Below are 24,860 nucleotides of genomic sequence, written 5' to 3' on the forward strand. Positions count from 1 at the left end.
AGGCATAGCACCAAGCACTTTATGTATACTATTTTATTCTCAAAACAAACTCTAGAAGGGAGGTGTCATTATCACCATTTTACAAGTTAGGAAAGGTAGGCTAAATGTAAATTGCCCAAAATGAGAGAGAGTAAGTAGAAGATCTAGGATTTGGTAACAAGCGTATTTTTAACCTCTATGTTATAGTTCCTAGCCTAATATAGGGAAGAGATAAGAAAACAAAAATAGCATTACGGAGTGATAAATTTTGTAATAAAATGATACACAGGGTAATAAGGAACTCAAGAAAAAGACACCTAATTCAGATTTGGTGCAGGGGAGAAAATTTCCTGGAGTAGGTATACCTGAGTTAAGTCCTAAAGAAAGAAGTTATAATAAGCAAAAAGTAAAATAAATTGATGTCTCAAAAGCAGAAAATGAAAAATACTGTCCTAGAGAAACTTCACTTACAATGAAGAAAGTAATACTTCCTCTAAGGTTATTCTAACAAATAAGTATAAAGTGCTCAGAACAATACTGTGAACATAAGCTCTCAAGACACAAATGATAAGCTCCATAAAATTAAAACACAGATTAAACAGAAAGGAAATGTAAGTGATAAATTCATTGAAGAAATTTAAGCAGGTGACAAACAGGGTCCAAACAAGATGGAGTTATCTTAAAATTCTAGTACTTAGAACATAATGGACAGCTAGCAAATATTTCTAGACCACTATACAACATAATAATGGATTAAATTAAATATACAAAGCACAAAGATGAAAAGTTATGACTCTATTTGGCACTAAACTCCAACACTAGCAATCTGCCTCCCAGATCACCTAATAACCATCTCTGGGTATTTATACTCTTACATAGACCCTCCCACATTATTCCAGTGTTAGTCTTTGTGCTCAATGGCACAAAGATGGCATGTCACTTCTCTGACCAGCTCATAGGGAATCTACAGTTTCCATCTAGGCACCCTGTCTTGCTCAAGAGGAAAAGCAGCTAGCTACCATGCAAGGCACAGGCCCATGGAGCGGTCCAAACAAGTGAAGCTTCTGACCTATAGCCAGTGGAGAAATGAGGGCTGCCAACAACCAGGTGAGTGAACTCCAGGGCAGGTATTGCAATTCCAGCAAAGCCTAACCTGACTAGAGCCTTGGCAAACAACTTGAGAATCTTTCCTGAGCGAAATGAAGCCAAAACTTTATAGCTGTGCCATTCTCAGATTCTTGACCTTCAGAAATTATGTGAGACAATAAATATTAGTTGTTTTAAGGATTGAGGCAACTTTTTAGACAACAATAGGCAACTACAATATCAACTGATTTTTAAAAAAACTGTAAAGAAAAGATTTAATGGAATTATTAAACATATTTATATCTGTAGCATTGTTTCTATCCAGGACTCAAGAGAACAACTTTCTTTCTGACTTAAGCAAGCTGTATTATATCATTAGTTTAAATAAACAGTTTAGTAGTTAAATTAACTGTCAGCATAATCATCTTCTGAACAATATTTAATTTTGTTTCATCACTTAATCCTGTAAAGGAAACTAGATTCTCTTTGTCAGTAATATTAATATAAATCCCATAAAATAAATAACATGGATAGGAAAAGTAGAGCTTAGGAAAATCAAAGTGACTCCATCTTATGTCAATGACATAGAAGGTCCATGACTAATAGTTACCTTATTTTAAGAAGATAGTAAAATTCCTTAAATTATCTCAACCTGTAGCCACAAACCACACACAAACCCATTAAACATAATACCACAAAGATGTACATAACACATCCTCTGGATTCTTGGTGTCAGTAGTTCTATACAAACTATTCTCTAGTTAAATGTTAGGCTTATTAGGTTGTAGGAAGATCCCTGTCAGAGTGGAGGCATGGATCCAGCCTCAACCTGAATGAAGTTCTATTCACTAGCTCCTTCCTGAAGGATCCTCAGGGTAAAATGCCCTTAATAAACTTTAAATATGATTAACTAAAATGCCTGCTTCATTCTTCCGGCTCAAATTACCTTCTCAATTTGGAGGAACTGATTTGGTATGTAGCTGCACAAAGTTTTACATATACTTCATAGGAATTTTCATAATAATACACATTTCTCAAGAAAGAATGAAGTTCTCCAGATAATAAAGGACTTGAAAACTATCAAGTAGAGGTGTTCCTGAAACGGATTCTGATGGTTCAAGTAAGTACAAGATCTCCAGAGCTAGTAGAAAAATTAACATTAGGAAAAGAGAAAGACAGGAATTGCTATTGTTTCCTGGGCATTTTGAGGAATATTACTGGATTCCATTACAGGAAATGTTTTTGTACTATTCTGAAACCTAATTATTTTAAGAACAGTTTGTCTACCAAAAGGAGACAAGAATAGAAAATAGAAAATTTGGGGTAGACCTTAACCTTCCTGACAGTTCTTTTCCATTTGACTTCACTACTTCTTAATATTTACATTACTCAGTATCTTCCTGCCAATAACATATGTTGGTTGAGCTACTCTCATGGTTTTAATTATTTCTAAATCCACATTTCCAACTAAAACTACTCTTTCAAGTTCTATACCCATTATTTCCAACTGAATACTTCAAACTCTCTAAAGAAATACACAACAAACATTTCAAATATTAACATGGTCATTCATGAACTCCTTACCTTTAGTACAATTCAGCTACAACTCTTTCAATAAGCTCTTTAGTTAATTGAGTATCCATCTACTTATCACTGTATACATCTTAGTATTATTCTCAGTTCCATATGGGCACTTAGTATTTTGACTCATACTTTTATTTTTAACACAGTTGTCTTCATATTTAAAACTAGTTTCTTGTGACCAGAACAGAGCTGCTTTTTTACCACGCTGCTTAGATCCTTTATATTTAATGCAATTATTGATATGACTAATTTAGAACCTACATCAATTTGTCCTGTCTATATTTTTTCACTTTTAATCAAAGGTGCAAAATCAAATTAATGGGAAAAGGAAAGGCTTTACAATAAATGGTGCTGGAACAAATGAATATCCATAGGATATATATACATACATATACATACATATATATATATATATGTATGTATATATATCCTAAGTAAATATATTTATATTTATATAAATCTCAAATCTTTTATAACAGAATAAAATGGAACATAGATTTTTTTTTAAAAACTGGGACTACTGATTTTTTAATATATTTAATTTGTTTATTGGTATATGTTTTACATCAGGTGTAGTCCCCATAGAATTTCCACCACCTAGTCACCTGTGCACCATCACCTTAGTCCCTTGTGCTCTTCCCACCTCATTTTGTACCTTCTCCCTCACCCCTCCCCATAGAATGTCTCTTATTTATAGTTGCCTGATTATTTTTGTTTAGTTTTGTTGGAACATAGATTTATATGTAAAATGTGATGCCATAAAACATAAAAAATAGTATAGAAGAAAATCTTTGGGATTATAATTCCTATATTTGACAAAAGTTATGATCCATGAAAGAAAAAAATTGATAAATTGGACATTATCAAAATTGAAAACTTTTGCTATAGAAAGGTCATGTAACTACAGACTAAGAGAAACTGCAAAACTACTGATTCAACAAAGTACTAGCATCTATAATAGATAAAAGCTCTCGAAGCATAGAGGTAAGAAACAAACAATCCAATTAGAAAATGGACAATTTTATTAAACAAGAATTATGCTATTACAGTATTTAACTGTGTTTCTGATTAGTAAATTTAAGTCATTCAGGTTAAATAAATCTAACTTATGCAGCATTTTTATTTAAGGTTCACTTAGTGGCAATAATTCTCTGAACAAAAATTTTTGTAAGTCTTAATCTAAAAGAGTTATACAACTTTAAGGAAGTACCTGAAGAAGCCTTTTCTATATTATGAAATAAATCAGTATAATCTCAAATCTTCAGAGAGTGTATATAGTTTAGATAAGAATCTTACCACTTTTATCCAATGACTACTTTTAAGTTTAGAGTAAGTAGTAAGCTGAAAATGATTTTAAATGTTTTAAAATATCAAAGTACACTTTCTTATTTTTCAAATTATTTAAATGTACTTTCAGAAACTGAAAAGCACTTATGCATTTTTTTAAAAAAATTAAAGACTAAAAAAGTGAATCACTTATTCCTAACAGAATACATTTTAACTATTATAACAGAAGGTACTGAGGCTTTTGTAGTCTACATTTGTGGTCTTGTCAGAAATTAACCTATTTCTCATATTGTTTAGTATGGAGAGTAGCTAAATCACTTTGAGAAATCTAGGGCAAGACAATCTAAATGATCTAGCATTTAGATTTAAATGATCTAAAATAACTTATCTAAGAAGACTTTTTTGAAAAAGCAGTATCCACTTCCAGACTTTAACGACATTATTCCTATTTTCAACTATGTAAGTATAATAGAAAATAAATCAATTATAAAACTTGCATACCATGTTATTATGAGAAAGACAAGTGGTACATAAGCACCTTTAAATTCCTATGTAGGGCCCTCTCTGGTTGGTGCAGCGGGTTAAAGCACAGGACTGAGAAGCTAAAGCCACTTCCACAAGAGTTAGATTCCCGCCTGCCCCGGAGGTGACCACATGGCGTGGCAGACCTCTCCTGACCCGCCCGCTGCTCCCCTCAGCAGTGTACTTCATCGATCTGCCTGTTCTGCTCCCCACTCTGTTTCTGGTGACGCCTCTCATAGCCCCTGAGCCTCTGGCCTGTATCCCGGAGGATAAATAAATAAATCTTTTTTAAAAAAAATTCCTATGTAGGCACTCATTTAAAATCATGTAAGATAGACAATGAACAGAAATCAATGAAGAAAATTGATAGAAACTGTCAGGGAAACTGAACTCAGGAGAAACTGAAATCAGACCCTTAAGGTAGTAAGATGTTAGCCAAAGTATCAAAGAGTAAAAAGAAAAATCTGGTAACTACATAGGAAGACAGAAGTCAGGGTAGGATCTGACTTGAAATGGAATTATTGACTTGAGGCTCCTTTTTATAAAAAATAGGTACATTCACAGAACTATTTAACTTGAAGAACACAAGTAGTCCCAAACCAAACAAAGCAAATACTCAATTAATTAGCTGTCATGAAAAACAAAAATCAGATATAGACACATAAAATTTTGTAAAGCTGAAACACTAGTTAGAAGTTTCCAATTGCCATGAAAATCTTAAGGACATAGTCCTGGTAAGTGCAGTTATGGAAGATGAAGCAGGAAATACAGATTTAAGGGGCACCTTTTCAAAAACTGTTTATCAATAAAAGGTTAATTCCCTGGGATAACCACATGACTTGTTTCTTCAATTCTTTAAGTTTTTGTTCCAATGTTCCCTTATCACCAAGTCCTTCCTAGATCTCCCTATATATAAAACTCTTCCTTTTTCCACTTAATTTTTTTTTTCAGAGAACTTATTACCATGTGACCAATAATTTATCTGTTTTTTTTTATAAATTGCATGTTTCCCTAAAATAAAACATCAGTTTAGGGGTTTTTTACTCACTGCTGTTATTTCTAACACCTGTATACACTTGATATACAGTTGGCAATCAGTAAATGTTTGCTACTGTATAAATAAATACCAGCATACCAAGAGATAAAGATAACATAAGCAGGAAAAAAAATTAAATGTACTTAGCCTATTTCCCTATCTATATAATCAGGACAACAAACTAGCAACCTTCTTTTTGGTCTGAATGAAAGCATCTACTTTTGTTTAACTAAAAACTACAACAACAAAAGATTGGGCTTTAAAAGAAGACCTTTTGTAAGTCAATCCTTCCGGTCTTTTGTTTCTAACCTTTCTGAGGCAGCACTGGTAACATCTGGTATTGATAGGAAACTGTTCAAATTTTTCAAGACTGAAATCAGTTTGTTTAAAATTATCACATTAGCTACAATAAAAGTAGCAACCTTGGAATTTTGTTCTGGGAATGAATTACTAATTAACCCTTCATATACCTTAATCACTATCTGTTAAAAGAGCCAGTCCCTTTGTTTGCCTTAATAACTTGTCAAATGTACATCTGCTTTTAAGAGTATTTGCAGTAGTGTTCATAGAATTAGATCTTTAAAACTAGATCATAGTACTGTTATCTGTAAAAACTCTAACTTAATGTACAGTCTTTTTTGTCTTGAAGGTGAAACTTTTTTAAAAATACTAATCTGGCTATCAAAAACTACTTTTAAGTTAAAAGAGAAAAAAAGGACATTTTTGTGCTGATCCTTTCCCCATTTTTTGAATGGGTTGTTATTCTTATTAAATTGATTCTAATTTTTTTAAAAACAATTGCCATTTAGTTATTCTATAAAATACAGTATGACATTTTCTTCCTTCTTAGTTTGATATTTCTTTCAACAAAACTAGTATCTTTTTCTTGAAAACTATACAGTTTCAACTTCTTCCCCATAAATCTTACGCGTTCTTTTCAGTGGAGTAATTTTTTACTGGAATTCATTTTGATGTAAATAGTAAGTTGAAGTCCACCTTATTTTCCTCAAAATATTGCCCTGATGACCTATTAGCAGTTATTGAGTTACCCATATTTTTCTCCACTGATTCTGAGGTGCTAGCATTATCATATATTATGACCGCCTTGGGGTCTATTTCTATACTCAATTTCAATTTTAATTAAAGATATGCAAATTAAGCAAGACACCACTTTGACTTTAGGAAAGATATAAAAGTCTGATGATTATCTGGGTTTGGTAGGGATGTAAGGAAATAGGCACTACTGACAGGAAGACAAATGTGAGAGAAAGACAGTTTTTCTTATAAATAAGATTACTTGAAAGTCAGATAGAAAATAAAATTAACTCAAAATTTCTCTTGAGGGAATTGTACTGGAATGGTATTAAATTTATAAATTTTTCCCAAGAAACCTGCATGTCACATTTTTAAGTGCTGTTTTATGGTCTTCATAAAAGTTTTGAGTCTTTTGATAAGATTTTGCACTTTAAATACTGTATTTATGCTTAATGTATTCAATACTATTTGTTGCTATTCTAAATTGAATCCTATTTCCCACCAGTACATTTTCCAGCTGATAATGCTGACAGAAATAGTCTTATTTGTAAGATTGATACCAATTAATCAAAGTTAAACAGGAAATCATTTTAAAACGATCATATATTCTTTAAAACATTTTTCTTGAATTTAAAAATACAAGTTCCTTGAAAATATATAAAGGTATGGTCTGGATGTTTTTTTTTCTTCTCATTATGTATTTTATTATCCCAAACAGTACTTCACAGTTTCTAAAAAAGTGTACTGAATGAATTAAATTTATACATAATATTGAGGATTTTGGGGCCTCCCTGGTGGTACAAGGGGTTAAGTCTCAGCACTTATAAAACTATTGGCCCAGTCAGAGCCAGGCCTCATTAGTCCTTATTGCTAGTACCTGCGGTCACTGTGCATCTACCCATGTTTCTGGGGTACATGACAAACAGAAACGATGTGTATCAAGTTTAACTCAGAATAAGAAAACTTGATTAATTTGATCTGACAATCCCTGAACTTCTTTCCACCTATCCGCACTGATGCACAGTGATAGGCCAGGGTTTCCATTTGTGTAAAAAATGTAATGTTTATTGACCAATACCTTAATATATAAACAAGCCAAAGGAACAGCTTTGCAAGAAGATTTAAATATGCCTCTGTTAGAATCGTCATTGGAACTGTCATTTGCCAAAAGATGCTTATGTTTCTTAATTCCACTACTTAAACATCTAAATTCCACATTAGGGGGGCTTTCCTGGTGGCACAGAGTTTATAGACTCAGCAGTATCAAGCTATCACCAGCCACTGCTGCATGAGTTTGATCTCCAGGCAGGGAGCTAACCCACAAGGGGCAAGCAGACCTTTCCTCTTCACCCACTGCTCCTCTCAGCAGTATATTTCGGTCAATCTGCCTGTTGTGTTCTCTACTCTGTCTCTGGTGACTCCTCACCCCTGCACTTCTGGCCTATACTAAAGCTCTTGTATACATAAAAAACAACAACAACAACAAAAAAAACTTTAAAAGAAAAAAAGAAACATTAAGGAGGTAGAACCTTATTTAAAAGATATTATTTAAATTGAAAAAAAATGAGTGCAGAAGTTCTACTTAATAGACTTGAGAAAAAATTAGCATAGGAAAACTAAGCAATGAAACTTGAATCTGTAAGTTTTGCCTCTCAGTTGAAATTTTTGAGATAACAAAGTACACAAATTTAAGAAAGCAGGAAAAAATGAATAATAATTTGGGAGACTTTTAAAAGAAAACCTTTTGGTTTTGTTTCAAGTTTTAGTTCAAAAATTCCTATTATTGTATAAATATATTGAAAAACATCATTCTCTTGTAAAACATCAAGAATAGTTAACAGCTGCCTAGACAATTATCCAACAGAAGGTTCTGAATATAAGTACAATTCCCAGTGCCAAAGTTCACCAAATGTTCCCTAGGAACAAAACTAAAAAGAGAGAACACAATAATAATAAGAAAAAGTTATTACAAAGCCAGGTATGTTTGTATTAGCACATCACTCATCTCCACCATCTGGTTAATTTAAAATTTTATTACAGAAGACTGTCTAATTGCTATAAATACTTTCTCACTAGGAAGGGATACTTGCTAAGATTAAGCACTTTCTCTGAAATTTATTTTTTTCTCATCTTTAGCCTTTAGGGATTCTAAGCATATTCCTGAAAGGCTGTAGAGAACACAAGATAATTATTAGGAAGTACAAAGAGCAGATCTTGCTCTAACTGAAGTCATGGAAACCATATTCATGTCAATTAATTTATTTCACCTTTAGGAACTTAAGTCTTTCAAGGAAATTGACATCTCATTGCTCAATAAAAGCTGAGAATTAATCACATAATAAAATCAAAGAGGTTAGCAAATTTCCAATGCCAATATATTTTGCTTCATTCTTTTCTGCCAGAAATTTTAGAGTATGCTAACGTTTTAATTCCCTATGCAAAAAAGTGTTTACAGTTTATATGTTAAAAAACACACTCACAAGGGCCCTCCCTGGTGGCGCAGCGGGTTAAAGCACTGCACTGAGAATCTAAAGCCGCTTCCATATGAGTTTGATTCCTGCCTGCCCCGGAGGTGACCACATGGCGTGGCAGACCTCTCCTGACCCGCCCGCTGCTCCCCTCAGCAGTGTACTTCGTCAATCTGCCTGTTCTGTTCCCCACTCTGTCTCTGGTGAAGCCTCTCACCACCCCTGAGCCTCTGGCCTGTACCCCAGTTCTGTATGTACAAATAAATAAATCTTTAAAAAAAAAAAAAAAGGAGTATTTAAAAAAAAAACCAAACACACTCACAAGTGTGCCTATCCATGAGTTAAATAAATTCTGATTTGTTGTTTCCTTAAATATGGTTTAGTGTATTTATTAGATGTTTGTGCATACATTTTAATTGCTACAATTTTAGTTTAAAAACAACAGTAGATTTTCAACTTTTTTCTTGTGTATAAGACACTGAGTAAATGCTGTCTTTTTCATTAAAAATATGGCAATTATAAATGGTCTCATGTCAAAAGGTTAAAAAAAAATCTTGGCTCTCCCTGGTGGTGCAGCAGATAAAAGCTCAGCACTGCAAGCTAGTGGCAGCAGCTTCAGTGCACGTTCAATTCCCTGCCTTGGAGGTGATCCACATGGCGCAGAACTCCTGTCTCTCCTGCTGCTCCCCTCAGTGTACTTCGCAGATGTGCCTATTCTACTCTCCACTCTGTCTCTGGTGAATCCTCTCATTGTCCCTGTACCTGAGGCCTGTTCCCCAGTTCTATATGAATAAATAAATAAATCTTTTTTAAAAAAATCTTTGAAGATTGAAGATAACTTCTCAACAAGGATTATATGAGTCTATTGCGTCTTATACTCAAAGAGGGAAAAATGATAGCTTACTCCCTGCAATACTCTGCTTCACTATTTACCTGACAACTTCGGTATCAAGCTACTTCCCCAACATCCATTTATGATAAAAGCACTCAAAAAACTGTCATAGAAGGAACATACCTCAACATATAAAGGTCATATCATAGAAACCCATAATTAATGCTTACTAAATGGTGAGAAACTAAGTTTTTTCTTAAGATCAGGTACAAAGTAAGGATGTTCACTTTCACTATTTTTAAACATAGTGGAAGTTCTACTGGGTTGTGGGAAAAGTCATGACATATGTTTTCTGTTTTTAAAGGTCATTTATATAATGAACAAGGATCAGTCAAGGACATAGTGCCCATTTTGTTCCATAATCTTTGCACCTTTCAGTGAGCTTTGTAATTCTTCCTTCATATGAAGAACCATCTTGATTAGCAAAAATATGAATAAGGTGCTGATTTACAGCCTCATCTGAATTGAACGTTATATCACACAATGAGTTTTGAAAAAAGCAAAACAAGTACAAGTCTGACAGTGCAACATCAGGTGGGGGTGGTGGTATTTTTCTTGCTTAAGTGCTTTGGCTAGGACTTTCAATACTGTGTCAAGTAACAGTGATGACAAGGGGCATTTTTAATTTTATTCCCACTGTTAGAGGAAGAGTCTTATTTTCCCCCATTGACCATGTTAGCTACAGGTTTCTCATATAGACATGTTCCTTCTATTCTCATTTTACTGAGAGCCCTTTTTGTCCCACTATTTCATAATATCACATTAAAATTTATAACCAGCAAAATATAAATCTGGGGATAAACATGCTTAGTATTTAATATGGTTACACTTTTATTATTAAAAACAAAACTCAGGTGTATCAAAGAGTAGTTTTTTGGTAACAAGCATCTACCTTTCCAGGAACAACATGAGAAGAGCAATCCTTCCCTATATCCACCTCTCAACAACAGCTTAAAGAAATAACAAATATTGAAATAAACTAAGTACTTAAATTTCTAATGACAAACACTGCCAGAAAATATTAAATTTGCTATTCACAGATAAACCTGGTTTTAATTATTTGAAAAAAGCAGAAATATTTTTTCCTCTAGATAAAATGTTGTATAGTACTCTGTAATAATGTAAATAACTTTTTCAATCAACAAAAGTAAAGCTAAAAATGAAGCATGGTTGCAGTATTATTTTAATCTATAGAAGAATAGAAATTTCCAAGGGATTATGTTAAATTTCCATCATAACTTTAAAATTTAGCTTTTATTTTAAAAAGTCTATCTTTCATAATGATTACATAATTAAAAACAAAGTCTTTCTTTGCTTAACAGGCACTTAAGCCATTAACCAAGATTTCTGGATTCTGTTACTAAGAAAAAAAGTTGGGAGGTTCCTGTTACAGTAGGAAAAGCTGAGTAGAGGTCATAAAACTAGAGTTCTAGTTCCAGCTCATGCATACGTATATAAGGGATTGAACTGGATACTTAATAGTAAGGACCTGGTTTCCAAATTCTGGCTTCATCACTTTCCATTATTTAATCACTTTTTAATACTAGGCAAGTCACACCTTCTCTAAATTTTAGTTTCTTGATCTGTAAAATGGAAATATAATACATGCTCGTTCTTTGAATCAAAATTAGTGTGAAGATTAACTTAGAAGCATACAAAGTTACAAAAATCTAATACAATTTTCTCCTTTGACAGATACATAACAGTTAAATGATCTCAAGCTTACGCTAATTTTTAGTATCATATTGATATAAGAATCTAGATCACTGAACACCTAATCAAATTTGGTTTTTGCTATTACTATCACTTCAAAAGTAGGTGAAAGGTTTTTTAATCTACTATCTGCCAAGTCCTCCTCAACTGAAAATTATAACCAAATTAAGCCCTCATGCTTCAAAACATACACCTGTATGTACTAAATTAACTTCTCTCCTAGAAATTAGGTTATTTACTTAAGTGACATCCTTGAAACAGAACCTAAATAGTGTCTCAAACAGTTTCTGTGCTTTGGTTTAAAAAAGGCAAAGTGACAATAATAATAGTATCGAACCCAACCAGAAATTTAAGGCGTGCTTCTAGCCTCAAAACTTGAAATCTGAAACTTTTATTCAATTTTAAAGGTAGCCTGGAGCAAGGAAATTTCTTAAATAAATGGTGCTTGGAAAACCTGACAGGTACAAGGAAAAGAATGAAACCAGTCCACCATCTCATACCATAAAAATTCAAAATGGATTAAAGACTTGCATGAAAATATAAAATTCACAGAAGAAAACAAGCAATGTGCTCTTTGATATTGACTTTTGAGGTATTTTCAGGATTTGACTCCAAAGGAAACAAAAGAATAAATTAGAGAAATGGAGCAAACTAAAAAGCTTCTGTATAGCAAAAGATACTATCCATAAAATGAAAGACATCCTACTGAATGAGAGACAATAATCTGAAAACCATTTATCTGAACAGAGAGTTAATATCCAAAATATATATTGAAATTATCATTGACAACAAAATAACAAACAACTAATTAAAAAATTGACTGGAAGTATGAATAGACATGCCTCCAAAGAAGATGCACAGATGGTCTATAGGCACATGGAAAAAGGCTCAACATTACTAATCATTAGGGGAAAATAAGCCAAAACCACAGTAAGGTATCACCTCACATCTATTAGGATGTCTATTATCAAGAAGAAAAGAAGTAAAAAATGTTAGCAAATATGTGGAGAGAAGGAACCCATGTACACTATTGAAGGGAATGAAAACTGGAGTGTAAGCTGGTGCAGCCATATGGAAAGCCGTATGAAGAGTCTTCAAAAAATGCAAAATAGGCAGTTCATCTGATCCAATATCCCTCTTCTGGATATTTACTTTAATAATACAAAAACTCTGATATGAAGAGAGGTATACACCACCATGTTCACTGCAGCATCATATAAAACAGACAAGATCTGGATACAACCTATCAACAAATGACTAGCTAAATAAGTTGTGATTTATATACACAATGAAAGTTCTACTACTCATCTGTTAAAAAAGATGAAATCCTACCATTTGTAACAACCTGAAAGGAACTAGAAGGTCTAATATTAGTGAAATGTTAGAGGAAAACAAACACCATATGATTTCATTCATACGTGATATACAAAGAAACAGAACAAATAAATAGAACAAAAAGAAACTTTTGAAACCTAGCATCAAATTACTGGTTATTAGGAAGAGAGAACAGGGTGGAGGATTAATTGATTAAAAGAGGTCAACTGTATGGTGTAGGACAGAACTGGAAAATAGTGGTGAACTTTTTTTTTTCATTCCGTAGTGGAGACAGAAGCTGATTTATAATGATGTATACCTGTAATATATAATGCAATGTTACATCAACAAAAAAAAAAACAAAGGGTCAGTCCTTAGATAGCAGCTCCCCTGGAAGCTGTCTGTATTGTAATTATTTCTTTGACTTTTAATCATAATTGAATTGTATGTCTTAAAGTAGAACAATTTAAGTAGTATGGAAGTAATACAGAAAAGAAATAATGAAATTGGGAGATGGCCACAGAAAAATATGACATGATTTTAGGAGGCAGAGACAGGAAAGAGGGACAACTCAAGTGCTGGCAGTGATGAATATGCTTACTCAAGGACTAGACAACAACAACCCTGCTTCACTTTATTTCCTTTCACCCCTTTGTTTGAATTTGCTTCAGCCATCATTCCCATCCATTTCACTTTGCTATAAATCAACATTCATCACCCTTTAAAATCTTTCTTCTACTCTCACTTACCCTACAAACTGGTTCAACTCTTGGAACTGGGTAGATGACTCATGCTCCAGTAAAGAGTACAAAAAACATTAAGCGCTGGCAATTATGAAATAAAGGTATATATATTTCAATGAAATCAATATACCCATAACTTTTTGGGGCATTTAATAAACTTTCTGTTTTGCTAAACCATCTGTTTACACACACACACACACACATATAAAGATAAACTACAAATACTCATTTTTCAATTTGAAAAGTTTTGTTTTGGGGAAAAAATATAATATGCTTCAAAAAAATCTAAAATGAAAAAGCAGTTTTTCTCATACATATAGATTTGAAATGATAAAGAATTCAAAAGAATCAACTCGCTGACAAACATTTATAGCACTGAATTGCCTAAAATGAAATTTAGAACATTTTCTGACATTTAAAAATTTTGTTTCATACTTTCTGTTGCAGTATAGAAAATTTACTTCAGTTTGTTTTATATAACTCTTGTATCCATTTTGTTGTTGTTGCATATTTCATATTCTCAATGTTATTTTCAGTACAATTTCAATTATAGTCATCAAAACTTTTACAGTGAAGGAATACTGTAAATTTTTAATCAGTTCCTCTTTGGTCTCCTTTATAATAAAAGCACATAGCATCTTATTTGGATTTTAGAAAAGTCTTTTAAAAAATGCTATGAAATATGAAGAAAGACCTTTTAATGCTTAATTTTGATAGTATAACCAAATATTAACAAAATTCTTATGCTTGGCTTAAACAAAGAATATCTTCCCATACCCATTTTTCATTCTACTCATTGTCTTCTAATATGAACATAGACACTACCTTTTCCTATACCAATTTGATACAAAGAAATTCAGTCCTTTGAAATTTTATACTAATTGCAATACTCATTTTTTGTATCAGTTGATCACAGATAAATTTCTGAGTCTAACTAAGCAATACAAATATATTATAATTCCAGAAAGATTCATCAACAAACAACAAAGGTTTCTGAACACTAACAAGTAACCAAAATTAAAAAGGTGTAAAACCAGTATAAAACATGTTATTATTTTTAAGTTAGATAAGTGATTTATGAAAGATAAATAACTGCTCTTAAATTCCCAAATTTACCGGCCCTCCCTGGTGGCGCAGCGGGTTAAAGCACAGCACTGAGAAGCTAAAGCCACTTCCACATGAGCTGGATTCCTGCTTGCCCCGGAGGTGACCACATGGCGTGGCAGACCTCTCCTGACCTGCCTGCTGCTCCCCTCAGCAGTGTACTTCGTTGATCTGCCTGTTCTGCTCCCCACTCTGTCTCTGGTGAAGGCTCTCACTGCCCCTGTGCCTCTGGCCTGTACCCGAGTTCTGTAAGCACAAAATAAATAAATCTTAAAAAAAAAAAAATCCCCAAATTTACCTAGCTGATATTTGAAGAGTTTTAGTTCAAACTGAACCAAATTGGAAAATAACAACAATAAAATACAACTGGATCTAGCCTTTTCTGAAAAATAGTAATTTAAAGTTAAGAAAAATATATATCCATATGTTCTATCTTTAATCCTTGAGAAACACACACTTTCTTTTTTCAATTCATTTGGGCTTTAAAAAAACGAGTATTATACATATATATATATGTATGCACATATATGTGTGTGTGTGTGTGTGTATATATATATATATAAAATGATCAACTACATTCTAATATAGCTAATGTCATGCTAGGAGGTGGCAGGAGATGGGCTAAGGAAATAAGAATAATTTTAACTTAACTTAGTCAAGTTTTATAAATGCTATTTTTCCAAACCTTATTTCAATCAACTTAGGTGAAAAAATATCACTTAAAAGGATTATTTTTTGTTCTGTGTATGTGTAAGATGACTGATACTACACCAAACAAAAAGCATTCTTGAATCCATTCTTTGGTGAAGGTGGTAATTTAAAATCAGAAGTGATCTAAAGTATTAATTAAATTTTATAGGAAATAGGGGAAAATATTAGAAAATTATTTTGTGCTACCCACAATCAGACTGATTAAATTAAATCAAATCGTGAGGTACAATTATTTTTACCTCAATATTTTGTAAAAAATATATTTTTACAATTTTTTAACCAAGTGTTTTACCACTCTTAGCTTTTGTTTAATCAAAAGATTAAAATTCACTTTAGTTACTAAACAGTTTTTAAAATATTACTACTTAGATATAACTAACAAGTTCATTTTATAAATATTCAAATTTTTTCCTTATAAAAAGTCATATCCTCTCCAACAATTTTTAAAAATTGTACAAAAATACAATAAAATAAATCCCTTTTTTTGTCTTCTCCTGGTTCCTTATCCTGTAGTTTTGGTCACCTAAGCCTATACAAATAATTTCCAATTTACCAAAATTTGTTTTCTGAAGCAAAACAGAACCAGAATAAACAGATTAATTTCTTTTAGATGTCATTTGCTACCGTTGATTATTCAGTAATTATTTATTCTTGTAATCCTTTACTTCCTGTGAGCTCACGTTTTAATGATGTCTTTTTAAATAAACAGTGGAAGTACAGGATACTTTCTTGGTACCTCTCATCCCTAAAATCCCATTAATCCTAAATCCTTAATAAAAGCAACTTGAGTAAGGTAAAAAAAAAAAAAAAGTTATATCCCAACACAAAGGCAATCAAACAAGAGAGTGGCTTATAACTGATTCCCTCCCCCCCCCCTTTTTTTTTTAAATTTTACTACCAAAAAGAAGAAGAAATAGAAGAAAAAAGGGAGAGTAGGGAAGGAAGCCGGAGTGGGGGAGGCAGGGAGAGGAGGGGAGGGGAGAGGATAAAAGAAAGAAAACTCTCTGTGAGGTGGCCAAAATCCCAGGAAGCATTTCCGCATAAAAAGAGTTAAAGCGCAGAGGGCTCTGCTAAACAGTCAGTGACCATTTGCAAGCCTTCTAGGTATATTCGCCACAGACACATTATCAGATTAAAAAAACTACAAACTGAGCTGAAACCTTTCTTTGTCCTAGTCCAACCTCTTCCTCCTGTGATGTCATACTACAAATCTAGCAAGCCTTTCTTCTTTTCAGAGAAAGCCCAGCGCACTATACAGCTAGCTACGGAGGAAAAAGCCTTGATTCAGCAAGAGCTAACATGCTTAGGAATTTATTTCAGAACCTTTAAGACTCCTACTTACCACCTTCTGGGATCTTCTACAAATACACCAAAAAGGAAATCTTCACTTAAAAGAAGTAAGAAGAAATGAGAACAAATTGGGAATGTTTAAGTCTCTGAAACTCTGCGATGAAAAGCAAAAGAAGACTGCTAAACTTTAGTTTAAAAATTCTGGAATGTAAAGAAGTTTTAATTTTAGAATATTAATTTTGACTACTGAAATAGTTTACCTACTAAGTAGTTTATAACCATTTCAAAACAAAGCTTTTCTTTACATTTAAAATTCAATGGATTGGCTTCATTAACTACATTTTTAAAACATTGCTCTTCAGTTAAACTAAGTCCTGGATTCACGGATTTTGTGAAGACAAGAAAATGATACTATTTTCCTTTTGAAGGAACCAAGTGGAAACTACAGCAACAAATTTCATGTTTCTTTTGGAGATTTTGGAGAAAAAGGAGCTATTTACAAAAGCAAGCAAAAATCCAAAGGATCTGCAAACACTGGAAGTTATAGTTTCCAGAATCTGAGAATACCGAAGGAGACTGCAGCTGACCAAAGGACTTCAACACAGTAAACTGGCTGTCTTTATAATGGTAAGCAGTAACAGCTCTGACTGCTTTGATGACTCCTTTAAGTACACTTTGTATGGGTGCACATTTAGCATGGTGTTTGTGCTTGGGTTAATATCCAACTGTGCTGCCATTTATATTTTCACATGTACCCTCAAAATAAGAAACGAAACTACAACGTACATGATTAACTTGGCAATGTCAGATTTGCTTTTCGTTTTTACTTTGCCCTTCAGGATTTTTTACTTTACGACACGAAACTGGCCATTTGGAGATTTACTTTGTAAAATTTCAGTGATGCTGTTTTATACTAATATGTATGGAAGTATTCTGTTCTTAACCTGTATTAGTGTGGACAGATTTCTGGCAATCGTCTATCCGTTTAAGTCAAAGACTCTAAGAACCAAACGCAACGCAAAAATTGTTTGCATTGCTGTGTGGTTTACTGTGGTCGGAGGAAGTGCACCAGCAGTTTTTTTTCAATCTACCCACCCTCAAGGTAACATCTCAAACGCCTGCTTTGAAAATTTCCCTAAAGACACTTGGAAAACTTATCTCTCACGGATTGTAATTTTCATAGAAATAGTGGGATTTTTTATCCCTTTAATTTTAAATGTAACTTGTTCTAGTATGGTGCTAAGAACTTTAAGTAAACCTGTTACATTAAGCAGAAGCAAAATAAACAAAACTAAAATTTTAAGAATGATTTTTGTACATTTGGTCATATTCTGTTTCTGCTTCGTCCCTTACAATATCAACCTTATTTTATATTCTCTTATGAGAACACAGACTTTTGTTAACTGCTCAGTGGCCAAAGCTGTAAGGACCATGTACCCAATCACTCTCTGCATTGCTGTTTTAAACTGTTGCTTTGACCCTATAGTTTATTATTTCACCTCTGAGACGATTCAGAATTCAATAAAAATGAAAAACTGGTCTACTAGGAGAAGTGACTCCAGATTTTCTGAAGTTCAAGGCACAGAGAACTTTATTCAACATAGCTTACAGACCTTAAAAAATAAGATATTTGACAACGAATCTACAATATAAGCTGACTAAATAAAACCACTGGGACAGAACCTCCAAGTTCCTCCAACTGTGAAAATGTTTTTCTTGGACAACTATTTCTACACCTTTCAAAGAAAATAAACAAGTGGACATTTTAAAGTTTTAGTGTAAAAAAATTGTATCCAATGTATTAAACATTAAAATGTACTCTATTCTTATATGCATTCCATCCTATTTTTATGAGCCCTTTTGATTTGTAGCTTTCTCTTTATTAAAAAAGCCCTTAAAGAGTTGTTCAAAACTTAAAAGTGACTATGATTTAAATCATGTGGTGATCATCTGGACTGTCTGAATTTATCAGTAATTTTATACTGAATGATTTACAAATATTAAAAGCTTCACTTAAATATTTAATATTTTTACTTAATATATATCTGATTTCTGTTTCAACTTGAATGGAAACTACTAACCTTATCACTAAATTATAATAACAAATATAAGAAGAGTAATTTGAAAAGAATGTGGTTTTCAAACTTATTTTAAGGTTAAAAGTGTAGTCTTTGGTAGAATAGTAACATTAACACTCAGGAACATGAGAAGTTACACTGATTGATAATATTAAGGATTTTGTTTTTGTAGGCAGTTCACAAAAGCAAATGCTAAAAAATAGTAATTTTTAAATTACTATTTTGATCCATTTATTTGGTAGAATATCAACTTCAAAATGTGACAAGAATTGAGCAGGAGTACACTAACAAAGTTGTTTTGCTAAGCAGACTCTTAAAAGTTAAAATACTAGTAGAGATATATTTTAAAGGTATTTCTATGTCACAAATAAGTTAAAAAACACCACAGTAAGATAGTAAGTACAATAGTAGGTACTCATGAAATAAAATACACACACCACTTTCTCTTCTCTTTTGACCATTTAAAGTCAAATACTGAATAGTTCAAATATTATTTGAAGTAGACAAGATTCTGTTTGCCAAAATAATGTATATCTACGAACATAGTTTTCCAGATAAAAAAGCAGCAGCAGCAAATATTGGTGCAATCACATTTTTCATTTCATTAAACATATAAAGCCTTCCTCTGAGTTATAAGATATATAATCTATATATAAGATATATAATTACGCTGTGATACCAACTGCAATAAAATTTGTCATTTTCTAAGATGCCTTCATTTTCAAATTCAAGCAGTTCTTAAAATTTAGCTGAAAAAGAATGCTTTTATTTGAGAAAATAATTCAGCATTCAACCTATGTTATTCTTACAGTATACTTTCAAGTTCCAAATATAATTTTGGAAAATATTCCCAAGATTTTAATTTGCTTCTTGTTTTTCACTGGGTCAGGGATTCAATGACTTCAGATAAATTTTAGTCTTTTACTCGATAAGTAAACTCAATTCCTTTTTCTTTTGTTTTCTATTTTGTTCTTATTTCTTATTTTTTGCATTATTCTTCATTTGGTGCATTTTTTCATCCCACTTGTAATCCCCATGGACTTCCCATCACCAATTCACCCGTGTGCCATCATTTCAATAAAATCACAGTAGAGGATTTTTTTTCAAGAAGTCATCATTTTCTTTAGATAAATTTAAAGCAAAATTAATTCTTACAAAAAAAATGAAGAAATTAAGTACAGTCCTTTATATCCCCAAAAAATGAAACATGCTTTCAACTTACTTAAGTTACTTTTATTTCAAACTACTCCAATATATTTAGCACTCTAAGCATATACTTCTAAATTGAAAATTAATTATTAGCTTATTGATGTAGAAGTAAGAGGCAATGTAACTGTAGCAGATTTCTCAGAATTTTCCTTAGCTTAAATATCTGTAAGTGTATCTCAAAGCATAGCTATTACTTAAAAACAAAAGCAAAAAAATCATCAGTTGTTATTTCTATGTTCATTGGGAAACTTGTTCCCTTTTAACAGAAAAATTATTCAAAAGGTTTGTAACATTCTTCACAAAGTAACATAGCAATCACTAGTTTTCTAAAAATTAAAATCCTGGGTAAATCTTATCTACAAGGACAGAAAAATTAATAATGTGTCTTTTATTTATTAGTGGTACACTTTAAGATAAATTATATATTCTTATAGTTTCTTCTTTGCCCTTTACCCAGAAAGCCTATGATAAAACTGAGGATTTTTCCTTCTTGCTACCTTTTAGTGACAGCACCACATTTTTCCTCCCAAACACTGTACCCACTGTTTTACACATCTTTAATAAAGCAGTTGATAATTTAACTAATTTTTCCTTCAAAGGAAGAGAAGATGAGAAAATTTTGAGGTATGGATAGTAAGAAGCTTCCCACTAGCCAATGGATTGGTACTTTCTGAGGAAATACCAAACAAATGTAGTTAAATAAATGTTTGAAAATATATGATTGAACATAATACACCCAGAGGAAATCTTTAAAGAAACTGAAGACACTTAGCAAGGAAATCTTTAAAGAAATTGAAGACACTTTTATCAAATTCTTACTTTACATTTCTATATTCTATATGATTAAAAAGTACATTTGTGATGTCTTAATTAAAGACAATGGTATTTAATTACAAATATTGGCATCATTTACTCAGTTTGGGAATATCAATAAAAGCCAAAATATTAGCAAACTTAATTTCCTCAACTGAGAAATATTTAATTTATTAATGGTATGTAGTTAAAGATGCTAAAGCAATTATTAGCCCTGAAATTTTTGGATACATGGTATCTGCAATTTTAATATATAAAGATACTATAATTACATTGCAGAATTCCCAATATCCAACAACCCAAACATTTTTAGGGCTTATGTCAAACCAGTCCAGAATTCAAAGAAAGGGAAGATGTGACCTAGTATTCTCAGTTGTGAACAAATTTTTATGTAGAAAATTCTATACACAGTGCTTACTTCATTAAATTTTTAAAAACTTTTCTGATCAGGGCTGGGAATCAAATTATTCATTTATAATGTGACATTTTAGAAATAAATCCCAAACTAAAAGTACTAATGGGCATATTACCATTGATCAGAGTTTTTAAATAACTGACAATATTTAATTAGCAAAATTTTCTAGATATCAACATAAACATGCCCCTAAAATCACTAATTCGCAAATTTGTATTTTATCTCTTCATCTTTTTTACCTAACATATGCTATCAATTTCCTGTAAGTCATTTTTTAAAAGTATACAAAAAATATCAACTAAACAGGAGAACAGACTAAGATAGTTAAGAATATGAAATTAATTCCAAGATATCCTCTCTACTAAGCCTTTTGCCCTCCTCCCTCTATAGAAAAGAATTACTCTAATAACCTCATAAAAAGGGCAGGGAATTCATGATGAAATGACGAAAAGCAGTAGCAAAATAGAATCAAGGATTATGGACTCCAGAAGTAGAAAGAATTCATGAATTTAATAATCAGTTAAACTCAAAACCTCTTTACTCATATAAATTAAACCAATCATACAATTTTTGAAAATCCTTAAATTTTAAGTAAATATTAAGAATGAGAAATAAATAAGTAATCCATATTTATAGCCAATTTGTTGATAACAGTTATAGGGTGAATGTGTTGAATTTTATTATCTTCCTATCAAAATGCCTTCTAGTAAATTCACAATTTAAAACTGAAAAGATCTTAGAGATTACTTGATATAATTACTTCACCTTACACTGAGGAGTGGAAACCGAGTAGCTAAAAGACTAAGTAACCTGTCACATACAAGTTAAGATAGAATCAGAATAAAAACTGTTTGGACTATTTTATCTTTTTGTTTTAACTTGTCTATAATCTTTCATAGTGGCAAGAAGAATAGCACATACAAAGGTCCTGTGGGGGATACTTGGTATACTTAAGGAGTTAAAGTGAAAGTGGACAAAGGTGGAGGGCTAAGCCATATTAAAATCTGAGGGGATGTGGAGTGTTCTGTGTTCTAATAGAAAGAAACAATTGGGCATACATTTAAAAAAAATCCCTCTTATTATTAGATATGCTTTTATCTTGATCAAAAGAGGAAAAAATAAGCAAAATAAGATCTCTACTTATTCACTTTAAATTTAAAGAGATGTTCTTATCCTTTAGTTTGATTCCATCCTTTATTAAAATGTCCCTTATTGGATTATGCTAAGTGAAAGAAGTCAGAAGGAAAAAGATAAATTCTACATGCTACCAATTATTTATGTAATAAAGAATCAAACAAAGGGTTAAGACAAACATTAAAATCAACCCTTGAAAGCTGACCATAGACTCGAAGCATGGAAGAAAGGGGAGGAGTAAGAATGGGATGGGGAGGTTGTGGGGCATAAACACACTATCTGACTCGTGGGAGAGGACTATGAATGCTATGAGTGTTCTGGTGGTGACCAGCTACAATGACCATACAGATGGGGAGAAATCCTACACTGTCAAAATATTAACAAGGATATAAAACAATAGTACTTCACTATTATATAATAATAGGAATTTAAAAGAAAGAAATGTCCTTTATTAAACTGCCCCTTATCTTTCATGACATGATGGTGATGATATATGGGAAGAATGTGTTAATGTTGTTATTTGGCAAAATTAAGTGAAAAAATACATGTCTGAAGAGAATAAAAAATGGTACAATACTTATGGATCGGGATTTGGCAGTACTTAAAGCACATAACACACATAAATACAACACATATACCCTTTTACTCAGCATGGTCACTTCTAGATATTTATCCTGAAGAAAAATATTTTCAGTAACAAACACACAAGGTGCAGCATTGTTTGCAACTGCAAAATACTGGATATTAACTAAATATCTAAGCATAAAGCATAAAAGATCAGTGTAAAAAATTATAGTATGCTTTATAAACTGTTAGTATGTAAGCTTTAATAAGGAATGAAAAAGATAGTGACTTCCAGAAAGCAAGGTATAAAAGAGAAAATACAGTATATACTACCTTTTTTGGTAAGAAATAAAAACATGTCTGTCTGCTTACTTTTACAAAAATAAATAGTAAAGATATACTAAAATGTAAGGAAACTCATAAGAATGGGAAAGAGAGAAAAAAAACAACCCAGAACTACATCTGTTTTTGTGCCTGACATATAGTAGTCCCATAGTTAAAAATAAATGAAACAAAGTTCTTTTAAAAGGTAGACATCAATTCTAGTGAGGCCTTTATACAAATTAGTATTAAAGTAAGTCATTTAATCTCTGTATACTGACCTCTTTAACTTTAAAGATTTTGGGTTAGATAATATGAAAGGTCCATCTCTGTCTCATACCTTATGCGTCTCATTCTGTAATTATTATTTTTATCCATTCCTCCTCTTTTGTAATCATATCATTTTTGTTACCATGTTATTGAGACTACTTACTCCCTCACTCAGGCTACTTTATACTTTCTTCCCTTCAGTTCATCCAGGAACATCAACCAAATTCATCTGTTAAATCACCATTTTACTACAGTCACTTAATATACAGTTTTAAAATTGTTAAGATTCTTCATTGCCTGAAAGGAAAAGTCGACTTTCAGAGTTCAAAGTTCTTCAATATATGGTCCTTATCTATAAAACTTTCTGGTTTCTTTTCTGTTACCCAACAAGATTCGTCCCCTCCAGATTAGTCTACTACTTGTCCTATGTTCAAAACTCTCACTACTTGACTACAAATATTTTGGCACATGGCACCAACTCGCCCCTTCCCTCACTCCTACCCTATAAAGCTCAGTCTGCCCTCTTGTGACAAAATCCTTTCATCCTCCAAGGCCCAGGAACCCCTAAATACATTCTTCTTTGCTAATGCTTACTTATATCACTACTAGTTATATTTTTACCTGAGCTATGTCTTATTTTCTTAATCAGACACCTAAAACTCCTTGTAAAAGTTACACTACACTTAAACCCTTTTACTGCTATTAACTAAAAAATACCAACCAAAGGGTTTTTTCCCCATGAAAACAAAGCAAATCCTATGGACAACATAACCTTCAATTTAATTTCTTTAAGAAAATGATAGTTTTCCAATTATATAACCAGTTCTTCCTTGTCAGCTCATATTTTAACAGAGTATAGAAACCTGTTAATCATTTTATTGCAATTTCTTATTTTAAAATAAATTTAATTACATGAGTGTAAAATATGCAGGCTATCTGGAGAAAGGTATTTTATGTATACTACCTAATCAAAAGCAGTTTGTTTAAATAAAAATAATTACCGTACTAAAATACAGTACTAAAAAATTACACCTTTTGGGTTATAGTTCATGTTGTGATCTTTGATGATGGCCAAAATAGCTAGTTTCAAAACTGTTCACTAAATATTGCTATACTTGGCCCTTTCTGGTGGCGCAGCGGGTTAAAGCACAGCACTGAGAAGCTAAAGCCACTTCCGCATGAGTTCGATTCCCGCCTGCCCCGGAGGGGCAGACCTTGGCGCACTGACCCGCCCACTGCTCCCCTCAGCAGTGTGCTTGATTGATCTGCCTGATCTGCTCCCCACTCTGTCT

At 32.3% G+C, this 24,860-nt stretch overlaps 2 protein-coding genes across 3 annotated transcripts in view; one reads left to right on the plus strand and one right to left on the minus strand.

Moving 5' to 3' along the window:
* Window positions 1–24,860, minus strand: part of RB1 (retinoblastoma 1) — a 132,302-nt gene that overhangs the window by 33,485 nt on the left and 73,957 nt on the right. The window lies entirely within an intron of this gene.
* On the plus strand, window positions 16,670–18,677 carry LPAR6 (lysophosphatidic acid receptor 6). The gene has a single exon (XM_004680253.2). The coding sequence runs from the start codon at window positions 17,389–17,391 to the stop codon at window positions 18,415–18,417; it is 1,029 nt and encodes a 342-aa protein (XP_004680310.1). The 5' UTR covers window positions 16,670–17,388; the 3' UTR covers window positions 18,418–18,677.

The sequence above is a fragment of the Condylura cristata genome, unplaced genomic scaffold (genome assembly GCF_000260355.1).
Source record: "Condylura cristata isolate star-nosed mole 26May11 unplaced genomic scaffold, ConCri1.0 scaffold00010, whole genome shotgun sequence".
Taxonomy (NCBI): domain Eukaryota; kingdom Metazoa; phylum Chordata; class Mammalia; order Eulipotyphla; family Talpidae; genus Condylura; species Condylura cristata.